A 17,260-nucleotide genomic window follows, 5' to 3' on the forward strand; every position below is an offset into this window, starting at 1 on the left:
GTGTATGGATGAACAAATACAGACCAAATTACATCAACATGTGCGCCTTGGCGAATATCCTAGTAAACACAGTCGGTTAGGCCTATACCTTAATGTAAACAGTTGAGAAAGAAAACGCATGTGTACGTATCAGTATATTGGATCCGTGCTTTCCTTCTTAAAGTGAAAGCAGACTTACAGAAAACTTCCGTCAAAGAAAAAAATCTTTCACTGATTTTGGCTGAACAACTTTTATACGGATTAATCTATATTTAATCTATACAGTGAAGACTATGCAGTGTTATTTTACATTTGATTATTAAATTTCTGAAAACTTCTTTTAGATCTACCTGAAAAACCTGAAAAGCACTGTTTATTTAATTTGTGTCTTTGTTATATTGTATTTATTTTCTGCTATTGCTTGTAATTTGGTTATCTGTAGAAAAGGTTTTTTAGCACTGAGCCCATAGTAGCAGCCAAAAAAGTCTCAAATGAAGTTAACAGCTTTTATTTTTTAATTTCTTTTATTTATTTTTCTATATTAATGTAGTTTTTTTTCCTACAACTCTCTCGTTTGTGTTGTTTCCTAATGAGGATTTACATTATTTTACACATTGCATATTTTAGCACAGAAACCTAAAGGACTGTCTTGACTGTTGTCATATCTTAAGATTACTGATCTTGTGTGTGACTTAATTTTTTTTTTATTATTTATTTTTCTTTATTATTTAAAAAAAAGTGTAGGCCTATTTTTTGTTGTGAATGTCCAAATTGAGGAACAGGATGTGAAAATTTAAGATAAATGTTCATGTTATATGTTTTGGTTGCATTTGTGAGTTAATAAAAATGTAGATGGTTAGGTATATAATATAATAATATCGATATATCGACCGATATTCTCCTGTATGAAATCGTATCGAAAATGTATCGTAGAATTTTTTGAAGTATCGGCAAATATCGTATCGCTGGGTATAAGAATCGATATCGTATCGTATCGTGACGAACCATCCGATTTACACCCCTAATGTTTTATCAGCTTTTTGGACTCTCATTCTGACGGCACCCATTCACTGCAGAGGATGCACTGTTGAGCAAATGATGTAATGCTACATTTCACCAAGTTGGTTTCTGATGAAGAAACAAACTCATCTACATCTTGGATTGCCTGAGGGTGAGCAAATTTTCAGGAAATTTTCAACTATTCCCATTTACAGAGAAATTGTGCAGAAAATAAGACTCTTTATGATGCTACTGAAATATTCTCTTCTCAAAGGTCAAAAAATTTACATGATCATCAGATTTAATAACAGTTTAGGTGATACTATTACTAAAAGTTGAAAGGTTATCACTTTTAATACTAAGCAATAAGCTGGCAACTCATTCATAACTGGCAGTATATTTCACAGTGCAGAGAGATGACCTTCTAAAAGGCTAATTAATAAATAATTACTGTTTGCTTTATTATGGCCATATTAATGACACAGCTAACAAAAGCTTGGCCAATATGGGGCACTGATTAAAGAGCAGATGAATAATTGAGACGTTAGCGAACATAATTAAATATTCACAAGTCTGAGCCAAAGCCAAGAGTGTGACTTTCAGGTCTTATTTACATATTTTGTGCTCATGAGCTAATTTTTACTCTCAAATTTCCTTTTAAAAAATGTATAAAGCAGCATAAATAAAGATTCTTCTTCACAGATTTAAACAGTAGACAAACTCCAAAGACCTTATGAAGTCTTTCAAGATTATGCAGATGCAGAGATACTCTTAAAGGACTCTCAAATGAAAGAGAATAGGTTCATTATTTATTGTATAATTATATTTTTACTTCCAAATTTTGATTAAAACATAAAAAATCCCAAACCCACTATATTAAAGACCAAGCCCTCTCATTATCACAGATTACAAATAAACAGATGATTAAATAAACAGATGACAAAGAAATAAGTGCAAGAATTAAACAGATATACATAAAAGACTAAAGAAATTTTATGTATTATGAAAATAACACATTTATTAAGGAGTAAATGTATACAAAAATATATTAAATAAATATTATATATATAATAACATTTATATTTAATAATTATTTAGAATTATTATATTTAACATAATATAATTAATTCATTGCTTAATTAGATTTAATTAATTTATTAAATTATTAACGAGTTGAATTGAATTGATAACGCTGTTTCTAAGTCAATAGTTGTCATAGGGTATACAACTAAATAAATTAAGTGAAAATCAGCTCAGATTATTTGGTGAGAAATGCTTGAGTTCATATTGAGGTCTCTGACTTTTGATTGCACACTTTGCTGAGCACAATTTGAGACATTAGTGAGATCTTAGATGAAACTCTAGATTAGACATGCATTACTGATCATGTTTCCTTATCCATCTGTAACTTTTACTTTATTAGTGAAGTCAAAACAAAGACGGTGCTGGGAGTTTGTATTATGTCTCGTCTGGCTGTTTTAATTTGAAGGTTTACGTACATGTCTGAGACCTTGAAAAGCCTCTAGGATCGATAAGAGTACTGAGATAGATGTCTCCTGCTTTCCTATTGGCTGGCCATAACTACCTATCAATAGCGCATTCTGCAATAACATTAAGCAATGAAAGTCTATGTTTTAGAGTCTCAAGAAAAGACATCCAGTATGGATTTACAGATATATGTGAGACAACAGGTGTGCATCAATGGTCTTTCCCTAAATTGAAATGACTAAAAATGAGAAGGAAACGAGAGGCTGCAAGGTGAAGCAGAGGAAATGAAGGATGAATGACGACGGATCCATCAGAGAACGAGCGAGACGTAGAGAGAGAAAAGCGATGGAAGAGGAACAAAAGAAACTACATGTAGTGACCAAAGGTTTCTTCAGAGAGAACCAAAGTCCAGTAACAGCGAAAAGCCTGAGGAAGAGATGGAAATGGGGAGGAGGAAGAGCAAGAAGAAAGGACAGGGGTTGGTTAAAAAAAAAAAAAAAAAAAAAAAAAAAGAGTTATAGGTATTGTGATACCTCAACCTGCAAGCTATTCCCGCTCTCGTTTTCTTTCAAACTTTGCCTTTCATTTTCCATTTCTATAGCACTCGGACACCAGCAGAGTTTGAGAAATTTCACAGTAGGTAAAGAGCTGACGGCATGCTGAGAGAGCCATGACAGATGGAAAAAATGAGAAGGGACCAAGGGAGGAGTGGAGAAATCAGCCAGGTAGAAAATGTGTGTGTGTGTGTGTGTGCACTGTATGTGGGGGAGAATGAAAACTACGCCAAGATGAAATCAGATCAGATCAGGCCTCATCATTTCCAAAAGAACAGTGTGTGTATGTGTGTGAGCTGTACCTTTTTGGCCTTGCTAAGGTACGTCCAAGCTGATTTTCTGAAGTTCACACCGTTGTTTGTCAAGTCTTGTTTGTCCAGCTGCAAATAAAACAGCCATCCCAACAGATACCACACCTGAAACAGGAAGAGGAGAAAATACACAAACAAGCATATAAAATAAAAAATAGATATATAATTTAAAAATGACTTTTGTATAAATACATATATATATGTGTGTGTGTGTGTGTGTGTGTGTGTGTGCTTAAACATTGTACAAAAATGCTGATTATTTCGCTAAAAAATTATAATAATTATTGACAATTTATAATAATTTATGGTTTTATTAAACCAAATTGTTTTTGGGGTAAGCTGTGTCTGTGGTTTAACTAAAACTAAAGAATTGTTTTCAAAATAATGCAGGTAATACTATTACAAGATGTTGACTATTTTTGCACTATATACAAATTTTCGGATTATTAAAACCTTTTCCTGGCTGGTTTATTAAAATGAGAATAATGTGCAACAAACAGACTTAAAATGGGTTACACATTAGTATGCAGATTTATTTATTTATTTATTTTCTATTCATATTTTCATTTGAAATGCAAATCATTCGTATATTCCCCATTGGTTCCAAATGTGCAGTGTTGGAGTTACTCCAAGATCAGGGTTTGGAAACATTGGCCTATAGGATCAATTATGTCAAATCTGGCACAGCTTACCCCACTCTCGCTTCAGTACATACATAAAAGTAGGCAGAGACAGTCAGTCAGCCTCTTGTAATTAACAAAACAAACCTAAAGCACTTCCTGTGCACTCTGTCAGCGTTATAAATATTTGATTTCAGGCAGGATTAAAATAACCTTATTTTGCAGCGAACAGAGAGGGAGAAACAAACAATCGGGCAGCTTTGTTTGTACCCTGAAAAATGAGAAGTCAGACGCAAAAGGGCTGTGGGGAAGGGTGTGTGTGCGCATGTTTTTGTTGTGCTGTGTTGAAGTGCTCTTCACTTTATCACCTACTGTTACACTCTATACCCCTCCTCTGATGTCTCAATAACACACCACAGAGAGTTCAAACATCTCTCACTCCCACTCTCTCTGTCTCTTTCTCTTTCACACTCTCTGATTCTCCTGAGCCGAATGTTCAGAACACTCTGTAAGCGCTCTCAATCTGTCAGATATCTATTAGAGAGAAAGAGAGAGAGAGTGTGTGTGTGTGTGTGTGTGTGTGTGTGTGTGTGTTTGTGTGTGGGACTAGACTCATTGCGGAGACTAAGGATGGGAATCAAAGGAATTTAATGTTCCAGTTCCGATTCCTACATATCAAAGGACTTTTTAAAACAGCTAAAAGGACTGGTGATAAAAAAAATCTAAATAAAATAAAAAGAAATAAAATATTTTAGTCATAAGTTTCATATTCATTTTTTAAATAATGTATTGGCTTCACTTTCGCTCATTAATCATGCATCAACTCTCAGGATGTTGTTTGTACTGTATAAGTTCTTTTTAAACAAGTCTGAAGAAAAGATCAGAATGCCTTCTAGTTTAATAATGCTTTTTGTGCTTTTGATGGTTTTGCAAACCATCATTTATGTAACATTAAGGTGTTGGAAAAAGATGTCAAAACCAAATGTTTTGCAAACCAAATGTCCAACATAAAAAAAGTGGGGTTTTTTTATTCAAAAAATGCCAGTAGTTTTCTTTGAGGGGTAGGGTTAGGGGGAAAGACAGTTTCTACAATATAAAAACCATTACGTATATGTTGAGTCCCCGTAAACCACATATACAAGTGTGTGTGTGTGTGTGTGTGCTGGTCTGTCAAAATACGATGTTCCAGTATCTCAGTTTCAGCACTGTGTAATTTCCATAGCTAATAATGTAAAGTGAAGACCAAAGCACTTTCACACAAATAAACTACTGTTTCAGCAGGATACAGCACTATATATTATTAATCCAGCTGTCTGAGACAGTAAGCAATGCACCAAATGCTGGTGTCATACATCCTACCAGGTAGAGCTGGTAAAATAGGCCTGATAATAAACAACTACAACAACGAGAAACAAACACCTTATATGTTATAATAAGTCATTTATTGTCCTTTTTAACATTGAATCATCTCAGTCTGGTATGATTTATTTAGATTAATCAAACTCTTTACAACTGGCTAACTTGTGAAATGAGTAAAAGCACTTCTACCATTTAAAAAAGATGATAAAAAAAAAAACTTAACACACACCTCCACAACCTCGTCATCCTCCTCCAGAAGATTCTCCAACACCTCTGTGGCCATCTGGAAAAAGAAAACGGCTCTTCATTTACTGAAATATGACATGTAACTGGATTGTAAACTGATTTTTAAGTCCAAATAATTCCGCAACTGCTCAAAAGTTATTTTTTGCATAAAAAGAAACTGCATTGTAACATTATTTAGATGTCATTAAGCACACCGCCCAGCATGCATCTAGCATTTTCCATTATGTTTAATGGTGATCTGTATTAAATCAGCATAAATTATACATAATGGTCACATTTTGTTATACTGCCTTAAAAATGAAATTTAAATAAATACATATTTTTTGCTTTATGGTAATGAGAATTGTGTGCCACAGAGCAAAAATGATAATGGTCCTAAAAATAGGGTTAAAGAATGCAATTGCTTTATTTGGGGGAATCTCGCAGTAGGTTTTTTTGAGATTTACCAATAATCTAAATCATAGTCAAATGTAATAACTGGATCAGTGAAGTCGGTTTATGTTTGGCTTATGGTCAACATCACTCTTTTTGCTGATCTTTAATTAAGTGTTAATTGAGCTCTGCTAGCCGGTTCTCAAGGGAGAGAAAAGTGCTTATAATTTAATGATTTTTTTTTTTTTTTACTGCTTTGTCACCTCAGTTCTTATGTTAATTTGTTAAACACCAGCTTTATCTCTCCTTTGAGAGCCTGAGATCTTCATTTCCCTGATCGGTGTTATTGATCTATCCGCTGTCAGCCTCTGCCTTTCAGCTTAACCCATTCACCCAGAGTGTGATTTAATTAAGCATCATCAATACATCAGATCAAGAGCTGATAGACAAGGTCAGTTAAAGCCAAATATTGGGCCATTAAGACACTTCATCTCAAAGTCCTTGAGCTTCAAATCAAATACAGATGAGAGCTGTAATCAACTGCACAGCACTTATGAATCGTGACCGTACAATGTGACCCAAGCTAATACTCAGCTCTGTACTGTACATTGATTTTCTGATTCACAATAGCAAGTGCAGATTTTTCCTCCACAAAAACATTCAGATCTGCTACAGAGTGCGAGTTTTAGACTTCCCAACTTTTAAAATGCACTAAAGCTCCTTGTAAGTCTCTCCTGATCAATATACTGAGACAGGCTCTCTTGTTATTCCCTCAGGAGGGTCATGGCTTTGGCCGGGGGCCACAGTGACCCCTAAAGCCTCTTTGAACTCAGATGTCAGCCACTCTCAGCATCCCGCACTCCTCTCGTCCCGTCACACTCATGCCATCCATTTCAACCAGGGCCACAGAGTCAAGATCAAGCTCTCGTGTATATGTACGCGCTGAAAGGGAGGGGGAGAAAGAGAGTAAGAGAAAGTAAAGCAGGAGAAAAGTGAGGACGGATAGAGCACATCGCTCGATGGATACGTAATTTAAGGGACTGGTCGACCAATTTACGATCCTGCAAGGCCATAAAATTCAGCCTGGACTTAATAATAGCACATTTAATGTGACACCTCTGACAATTCCAATCTAGCACAACCACACTCGCCCGCCTATCTGTATCTGCTTTTGTGTGTGCGTGCGAGCGACTGTGCATGGCAGAAAGACGGACTGCGTGCAGGAGAATTTATACTCCTAGCCAGGCTGTGTGAACGCAGAATACACACATACTCGCTTTCGCACCCGAATTTTATAGTCGCACCGTTTATCAAAGGCAACATGGCTGCCACTGGGAGCTAAAAACTTCACTTATATTTAGCCTTTTGGAATGAGGAGGAGCTGAGATAATTACTTTAGGGATTGATGCTCATGTTCGCTCTCTCTCCTTAGCCACATATCATTCCCCGATGCCGGCTCGAAGCTCTCAGCAACAGATAAAAGGGACGGATAAAGTCAAATGCTTGGGCCGGAGGAAAACTGCTATGGGGTACGTGGGATTCTCCATTTAAGAAGTTCAAATTGAATGCATAAATCTGCTTGAACGTTTCTTAGATACATATATACGATTACGGATGTCTGACAGCAGCTGGCGGACCAGGAGTTGGTAACATGCCTGAGCCCCTGTGGAGGTGTACAGCCCCTGGCAGTGTCTACGTTAACGCAGTCTATCTGATGAAGAGGCTCAAGAGAGGTTTAAAAGAAAATAAACGTCTGAAGAAACTGTGGAAAAGTAATACCTTTTGATTTCATCTACATAATGTGCAAAGCTTTAAAGGGACTCAAAGAATGAGTTTTGTTTGCATACAGTCAAAGTGAATGGAGACTAAATATCGTCAAGCTTTAAAAGTGGCAACAAGGACCATAAAAGTGGTTCATATGACTCTTGAGATATATTCCAAATCTTCTGAAGCCATATGATCATTTTGTGTTTAGGACTGGTTATGGATTTCCTGATTTGACACGATTCCGATCTGATTCCATTTCATTTCGCTATATGCAAGTTATCCAGTTCCTATTCTGTAACATATTATAGACTACTGGAAGTAATGATAACTTAATGGTGATTCAGAAAGCACTTTAAGAGATTCATTTACAGATTTATCATACTAATTCATATGGTAACTTCTGATTTTGTTTTGTTTGGATCAACTTAAAAGACGAGTTCAAAAGAGTACTTTATAAATCAGACTAAGGCCCAATCCCAATTCTACCCCTTAGACCTTCCCCTTTCCCCTACCCCTCCGTTTCGCGCATTCACGTGAAGGGGTAGGGGTGTCTCGATTCTCTTTTGGTCGGAGGGGTAGGGGTAAGGGGAAGGGCCAGATAGCCCTTCAAACGAAGATTTTTCGGGACCACACTTCAAACGAAGGGGTATGAATTATCTCAGTGTAAACCGGCTTCAGGGGCAACATGGCTGCCCGAGCGGTGTGTGTGTGTGTGTATGTTTGTGTGTGGGACTAGACTCATTGCGTAGACTAAGGATGGGAATCAAAGGAATTTAATGTTCCAGTTCCGATTCCTACATATCAAAGGACTTTTTAAAACAGCTAAAAGGACTGGTGATAAAAAAAATCTAAATAAAATAAAAAGAAATAAAATATTTTAGTCATAAGTTTCATATTCATTTTTTAAATAATGTATTGGCTTCACTTTCGCTCATTAATCATGCATCAACTCTCAGGATGTTGTTTGTACTGTATAAGTTCTTTTTAAACAAGTCTGAAGAAAAGATCAGAATGCCTTCTAGTTTAATAATGCTTTTTGTGCTTTTGATGGTTTTGCAAACCATCATTTATGTAACATTAAGGTGTTGGAAAAAGATGTCAAAACCAAATGTTTTGCAAACCAAATGTCCAACATAAAAAAAGTGGGGTTTTTTTATTCAAAAAATGCCAGTAGTTTTCTTTGAGGGGTAGGGTTAGGGGGAAAGACAGTTTCTACAATATAAAAACCATTACGTATATGTTGAGTCCCCGTAAACCACATATACAAGTGTGTGTGTGTGTGTGTGTGCTGGTCTGTCAAAATACGATGTTCCAGTATCTCAGTTTCAGCACTGTGTAATTTCCATAGCTAATAATGTAAAGTGAAGACCAAAGCACTTTCACACAAATAAACTACTGTTTCAGCAGGATACAGCACTATATATTATTAATCCAGCTGTCTGAGACAGTAAGCAATGCACCAAATGCTGGTGTCATACATCCTACCAGGTAGAGCTGGTAAAATAGGCCTGATAATAAACAACTACAACAACGAGAAACAAACACCTTATATGTTATAATAAGTCATTTATTGTCCTTTTTAACATTGAATCATCTCAGTCTGGTATGATTTATTTAGATTAATCAAACTCTTTACAACTGGCTAACTTGTGAAATGAGTAAAAGCACTTCTACCATTTAAAAAAGATGATAAAAAAAAAAACTTAACACACACCTCCACAACCTCGTCATCCTCCTCCAGAAGATTCTCCAACACCTCTGTGGCCATCTGGAAAAAGAAAACGGCTCTTCATTTACTGAAATATGACATGTAACTGGATTGTAAACTGATTTTTAAGTCCAAATAATTCCGCAACTGCTCAAAAGTTATTTTTTGCATAAAAAGAAACTGCATTGTAACATTATTTAGATGTCATTAAGCACACCGCCCAGCATGCATCTAGCATTTTCCATTATGTTTAATGGTGATCTGTATTAAATCAGCATAAATTATACATAATGGTCACATTTTGTTATACTGCCTTAAAAATGAAATTTAAATAAATACATATTTTTTGCTTTATGGTAATGAGAATTGTGTGCCACAGAGCAAAAATGATAATGGTCCTAAAAATAGGGTTAAAGAATGCAATTGCTTTATTTGGGGGAATCTCGCAGTAGGTTTTTTTGAGATTTACCAATAATCTAAATCATAGTCAAATGTAATAACTGGATCAGTGAAGTCGGTTTATGTTTGGCTTATGGTCAACATCACTCTTTTTGCTGATCTTTAATTAAGTGTTAATTGAGCTCTGCTAGCCGGTTCTCAAGGGAGAGAAAAGTGCTTATAATTTAATGATTTTTTTTTTTTTTTACTGCTTTGTCACCTCAGTTCTTATGTTAATTTGTTAAACACCAGCTTTATCTCTCCTTTGAGAGCCTGAGATCTTCATTTCCCTGATCGGTGTTATTGATCTATCCGCTGTCAGCCTCTGCCTTTCAGCTTAACCCATTCACCCAGAGTGTGATTTAATTAAGCATCATCAATACATCAGATCAAGAGCTGATAGACAAGGTCAGTTAAAGCCAAATATTGGGCCATTAAGACACTTCATCTCAAAGTCCTTGAGCTTCAAATCAAATACAGATGAGAGCTGTAATCAACTGCACAGCACTTATGAATCGTGACCGTACAATGTGACCCAAGCTAATACTCAGCTCTGTACTGTACATTGATTTTCTGATTCACAATAGCAAGTGCAGATTTTTCCTCCACAAAAACATTCAGATCTGCTACAGAGTGCGAGTTTTAGACTTCCCAACTTTTAAAATGCACTAAAGCTCCTTGTAAGTCTCTCCTGATCAATATACTGAGACAGGCTCTCTTGTTATTCCCTCAGGAGGGTCATGGCTTTGGCCGGGGGCCACAGTGACCCCTAAAGCCTCTTTGAACTCAGATGTCAGCCACTCTCAGCATCCCGCACTCCTCTCGTCCCGTCACACTCATGCCATCCATTTCAACCAGGGCCACAGAGTCAAGATCAAGCTCTCGTGTATATGTACGCGCTGAAAGGGAGGGGGAGAAAGAGAGTAAGAGAAAGTAAAGCAGGAGAAAAGTGAGGACGGATAGAGCACATCGCTCGATGGATACGTAATTTAAGGGACTGACCAACCAATTTACGATCCTGCAAGGCCATAAAATTCAGCCTGGACTTAATAATAGCACATTTAATGTGACACCTCTGACAATTCCAATCTAGCACAACCACACTCGCCCGCCTATCTGTATCTGCTTTTGTGTGTGCGTGCGAGCGACTGTGCATGGCAGAAAGACGGACTGCGTGCAGGAGAATTTATACTCCTAGCCAGGCTGTGTGAACGCAGAATACACACATACTCGCTTTCGCACCCGAATTTTATAGTCGCACCGTTTATCAAAGGCAACATGGCTGCCACTGGGAGCTAAAAACTTCACTTATATTTAGCCTTTTGGAATGAGGAGGAGCTGAGATAATTACTTTAGGGATTGATGCTCATGTTCGCTCTCTCTCCTTAGCCACATATCATTCCCCGATGCCGGCTCGAAGCTCTCAGCAACAGATAAAAGGGACGGATAAAGTCAAATGCTTGGGCCGGAGGAAAACTGCTATGGGGTACGTGGGATTCTCCATTTAAGAAGTTCAAATTGAATGCATAAATCTGCTTGAACGCTTCTTAGATACATACACGATTACGGACGGCTGACAGCAGCTGGTGGACCACGAGTTGGTAACGCGCCCGAGCCCCTGTGGAGGAGTACAGCCGCTGGCAGTGTCTATGTCAACTCGGTCTATCTGATGAAGATGCTCAAGAGAGGTTTAAAAGAAAATGAATGTCTGAAGCAACTGTGGAAAAATAATACCTTTTGATTACATCTACATAATGTGCAAAGCTTTAAAGGGACTCAAAGAAAGAGTTTTGTTTGCATACATTGAAAGTGAATGGAGACTAAGTATTGTCAAGCTTTAAAAGTGGCAACAAAGACTATAAAAGTGGTTCATATGACTCCTGAGTAGGGTTGGGTGATGTCTACCAAATTGGCATCGGACGATGTCTACAGTGAAACATCGTGACGGACGATGACATCGGGGGGGCGGGGTTAGGGGTGTGCCTGAAGCGTGAAACAAATAACGCGTTATACGGAGCCACTAAAAGGTTAGCCGCTTGCTAGCGGTAGCCTGTTGCATTGCAGTACATGAAAGTTCACTTACCACATATACCGATTAAGGAGAAATGTCTGATAGGACGATGGCGAATGATTTGCAGATCCTGAGCACCAATGACAAACATCTAATCTTGTCAAATGTGTGGTAAGTACTGCCACTCCATAGTATAGAGTCCTTGTGATCGCAAATCTCAAAAGTGAAAGTAAAATGAGAGCGCGCAATCGAAAGTCAAATGTGTAGTACTGCCTCTCCATAGTATAGTCCTTGTGATCGCGAATCTCAAAAGTGAAAGTGAAAGTAAAATGAGAGCGCGCAATCGAAAGCGGTTTCAATAGCGGCTCCCTGATGCCCGCAATTTATATACATACTTACCCAACGATATCATTTGAAATATTGAAATATTTTTTTATCCTCCCATCTCGTAGGCTATTTATTCCCTTTAGGGTTTCCGTAGTACACTTAATTTCCTTTCCGAACACAAAACTGGGATGCGGCGGATTGAGGGAGATGGGGTGGGGGGTGGGCAGGAATCGCGATGTCAGCTTAACATCGTGATGTCTGTCAGCCATCGGCGATGGACGATGGCATCGTCTATAGGCCCAAGTACAGTTTAGTTTTTATTTAACTTTTAGGTACAACACATTTTAATTTAATCATTACGTTTTTTATTTACCTGTTTTTTATTTACTGTAAGCACAGTGCAGTGTTAATGTTCAAACTGTGTATTTACAATGTTAAAGTGGCTGACAACAATAAATATTCGTATTAGGAATAAAACTGCCTCATTTTTTAACTGTGCAGAGCTGTAGCTGAATAATTAGGCCTACTACGCTACTGTATTTTAATGTTGGTCATTATGGTGGTACTTGGAGAGCCAAATATTTTCTGAGGTGGTACTTGACATAAAAAGTTTGAGAACCACTTGACTAATGCATGATGTACATCTAGTGCTTTTTATATTTGAAGTTTGATAGCCTGTGGTCACCATTCACTTGCACTGTATGAAAAAGAGCACTTTATGTCACTTCATGGGGCAAAACTTTTTTATCCATCCTTTCACAGAGAATTATCCTAAATTCTTATAAACACCTTTTCCTCTGGACTCCTCTTTTGTTGGACTGAATATGAAAAGCAGTGAAAGGGAAATGTTGAATAACCCTATTGTATTTGTGGGGCTGTAACTGTCAGGTCAAATAAAGGCGTTGTCTGAGTGAGCCTGGAATCAGAGGAATGCAGCCATTAATATTAATATGTTCACACTCAGGAGGAGGCCTTTTCAATGAAAAGTGATTATTTTTTCTTTCAACCCCTGCTTATGCCTCCTCATAACTCCTATTATTTTTTTCCTTTCCTATTTGCCTGTCTCTCTTTGTGTGCTAAATTGCACATCCATTTGTGTTTAGCCACACTAGATGTGCTAGTACTTTACCATATTTATTCACTATACACACACACACAAACACTTTGCACACATACTGCATATACATATACATTGTATATGGATGCTCAAGTCATCTATAGTATAAGCTGTATTTACTTTAAGTATGAATTGGCTTGCACACACACTGCTATTTTAAATTAAGACATACATGAAAAACTTCAGGTTTATAGAGTTACTTGTAATGTTATTCAAACATTACCAAGACTTAGTCATAAACCACAAATCTGTTAAATTAAGTTTTGGCAAACTTTCACCCTCAAGATTCAGTATGAAGCATCCCAGGATGCACCATGAAGTTTTGCAATTCTAGAAAATATATTTAATAATCCATCACTCTCAAAGGAAAATGGTGTAACAAAATGAAAGTATCCCAGCTGTGTAAAAGATTCAATTGTGGGCATGACAATGTTTCTGAAAGATGCATTTGAAGGCAATTATATTTTGAATAAAATCTTTTAAACCCATTCACAAGAAAATTGTCCTTCAAATTCATTCAGTGACCTTTCCTGTTTGCCAAAAATGAGTTTTGAGTCTTGTTCAGTGCCGTTTGGTCAGCAAGTCCCTCTAAATGAGATCCAGTGCTGACCTAATCTTGTTTTGAATCAGACCAAGTTTAAGCACCCTAAGCATTTTTCACCCACAGACAAAGCAGATATTTGACATTTTCCTTCAATTTTCAGCTGCTGAAATTTTACCAAGCTCTAGCAAAATACAACAATTAAATGAATTAATTGTTAGTTAACTTAAGTATTATGAGTTTTTGTGAGTTCAAGTTTTAATTATAACACTAATTTAATCCTATTGTGTTAAAACGTGCACAAAAACACGGTATGTCCAATAGACTACTTTGCAAATAAAGGAATAATATCTGAAATTTAAATTTGGTTATTATTTACTCACCATAATATCATAGACTACCATGGAAAATTAATGTTTTGAGATGCCAAATGAATATATTCTTTATATTCTTATTTATATTCTTTTATATTCTGTCTATTATTGTATAATCTATTTTCTGTAAACCCAGCCTACAACAGCGTGCACACACACACTCAATTTTTTAATTTCAAAATACACAAAATACATTATGTTTTTTAAGCAATTTGGTTTACGGGGACACAGGAAGTGTCCTCATAAATCATGTTTATGTTGTAGTACCCATGTTATTATGCACATTTGTGTCCTCATAATCCATATATATAGCCTATATATATGGATTATGAGGACACAAATGTGCATAGGCCTATACCAGAATACACACACACAGACACACACAGACACACAAACACACTGCTTAGTTGCTTTAAAGGTCCATCAGATAGTCTCTTTCAGTCTAAATGGGTTTACAGTCAGAATAAACTACAATGAGGACAAGACATTATGCCACAAATCAAAAGTTTGAAAAGTTTCATAACTCACTTAAAATAATTATTTGAAAAGATTCAAACAAATGATTACCAGTGATCAAAATAAATCTATTATAAATATATTCTAGGCTGTTCTAAATTCCAGTGGCATGCAACACTTTAGGGTTGGCACTCACAGAAAAACAGATCTGAGAAAGCTTTTATTTACACAAAAATGAAGAGTGTTGGGATTAAACGATGTGTAATTAAGAGTTTAATGATGTAACAGGCTGCTACTACGTGTTGAAAGTTGGCAGTATTGATTCCGATTTTTGAAGCCTTTACAGTAACTGCGCTATTGATCTGATTGAGGTAAACAGCTTCTGTAGAGAAGCAATGATTTACACATGGGAAAATATGAGCATTACAAATTCTCAGTAACTGATGCAAGACAACACGAGTGATACTGTTCTAAAGGACATGCATGAGCTACTAAAAGGTCAAATCGCAAGAAAATACAATGGATTCGTGTTCGAATGTGCATTCAGTGTAAGAACTAAGGGAATTAATAAAGGCCAAAAAGTAGAGACTATCATAAAATATAGATCTGCCACAAAAAGAGACTATATTCTAAATTGCTCACTTAAGTTTCATTTGGTTGTCTCTTTAGCGGCACACCAGGCTGACCCTGGCAATGAAAAAGCCTATTGTCTGACTCTGTTAACCGCTGGCCCACACAGCCCCTCATTATGACATCATTAGCCAGAGAAGACCGCAGCTCTGCTAAATGACCTTTAGAACAATGCCGGCCCATCAGTCTGTTTCAGAGCCGCAGAGGCGGCCTGTCAGGAGAAACAGCGGCGGGCTACGGGCCGCATTGTGCTCATCGTCTCGGAGAGTGTTTTAAACGAGCTCTGGATATGATGACACGCTTCGTAAGAAGGAACGCTCTGACAGATCGCCTTGTGTGGAGAGCTCACAGAGGGAGGAGCGATGCTTTTTCTTGTCTTCTAACAGAGGTGAAATTGCTTTTTACTGCACGTTTAAGAAAGTTGAAGGTGAGATTGGGCATTTTCTCTCCGTCTCGCACATACACGATTGTTCTTGGTGTGTGTCAGTGCAGCGGCAGCGCTATTGATTTTCAAGAAGTGATTGCGAGCGGTGAAGGTCAGGGTACAGACGTTAAATCAGACGGGGCAAGAAAAGAAGCCGAAGAATCGCTCTACACACATAGGTGTAATCACACATAATCCTTATGGAATCCTATTTCTACATTCTACATATCTGACTTTGCCTTTGGGGACGATACTTAATTAAAGACAGAAAGGAGGCTGCAGATATAGATGTTTGTGAAGCAAGTTCCTGCAGATGCCACACAACTGAACTGGCACAACAGCTGTACATTCTGAAGAAAAAGACCAAATCTGCTCTATTTTTCAAAACTTCAACAAAACTAACTCCACAAGAAGTTTACTCACTTCATGCAGTCCATCTCTCTGCAGTCACATTGTACAAGGTCCCAAACAAATCGATACAAGGATTAGTATGTTAGACTGACCCAGTGCTCTCTCTGTCTGTTGACTTATCAATAATACAGGAAGGCCTCTCCTGAAATGGTTTGGGTCTCTGTATCCATTTTTAAGTGTCAGGTTGATTCCTAATAATGCTGTGTTACATTCAACTTTAAAAAGCACTACAGAACATCACCTAAAGTTAGAATTCTGAATTGGAAGAGTGCATTTGAGATCTACAACCTTGATTTTGTAGAGCATGGAGGAACTGAAGGAAATATACAGTTTATGAATTTAATTTGCTTAAAAGGTTAAAACAAGACATGAAAGGGCAAGGTGAAAAAACATTCTGGCATAAAATGTGCAGTAAATTTGGAAAATATGTTTGCTCAATTTTTGATAAAATGAAATAATGTAGGAAAAAAAACTTAAAACTTTAATCTTCAAAATGTGTTGCTATTTTTACAGTATGGAAGCCCATTTTATATGACAAAAACAAAATCATGCTTTGGTAAATCACAATTGTGACATAATGCTTTGGTAAATCACAATGAACTGTGACATGTCAACAATTACGTCATTATGGCAAACCATCAAAGTTATGAGATAAAAAAAGGTAATTAACCATTCGCAAAGACCCCCTTAGTTACAGTTGCTACATCCGACAAGCCATGCCACACATCATGTTCTTGCACACTGAAAAATACAGACAAGACAGAGCAGGTTACTTTAGGTTTGAAACAAAGTCTCAGCTTTAATGTGTCGTGACAGATCACTGTAGCACCTCAAATCAAGCAGTACATGAACCAATCATCTCTTCCTCTTTACTAGTTATTGCATGAAATAAACATGAATGAACATCAGTAGATATCTTGTTTCAATAATCTATTCTCTTGTCTGGTTTATTTGTTGGACAAAATGGCAGATTCTGCGTTATGATTGGTCAGATAGCCTGTTAATCAAACTCCAGGCGAAGGGACAATTGGCAATTATGCCTTAAGAAGTCTTAACAGTCATAATTTTAAAAAATCTACTTTTTATGACATAATTATTATTTACTAAAGCTTTTTTTGGGGGGGGGGG

At 36.9% G+C, this 17,260-nt stretch overlaps 1 protein-coding gene across 1 annotated transcript in view; it reads right to left on the minus strand.

Annotated features, from left to right (window-relative positions):
* LOC107738859 (probable assembly chaperone of rpl4) overlaps positions 1 to 17,260 on the minus strand; it is a 74,823-nt gene that overhangs the window by 15,320 nt on the left and 42,243 nt on the right. Inside the window, exons 2-3 of the mRNA XM_016550742.1 lie at positions 9,410 to 9,463; positions 3,323 to 3,436 (exon numbers count right to left, since the gene is read on the minus strand). Of these exons, the coding sequence (XP_016406228.1) occupies positions 3,323 to 3,436; positions 9,410 to 9,463 (168 nt within the window). The remainder of the gene's footprint in view (positions 1 to 3,322; positions 3,437 to 9,409; positions 9,464 to 17,260) is intronic.

This window comes from Sinocyclocheilus rhinocerous, unplaced genomic scaffold (assembly GCF_001515625.1).
Source record: "Sinocyclocheilus rhinocerous isolate Xijiao unplaced genomic scaffold, SAMN03320098_v1.1 scaffold2059, whole genome shotgun sequence".
NCBI classification, from domain to species: Eukaryota; Metazoa; Chordata; class Actinopteri; order Cypriniformes; family Cyprinidae; genus Sinocyclocheilus; species Sinocyclocheilus rhinocerous.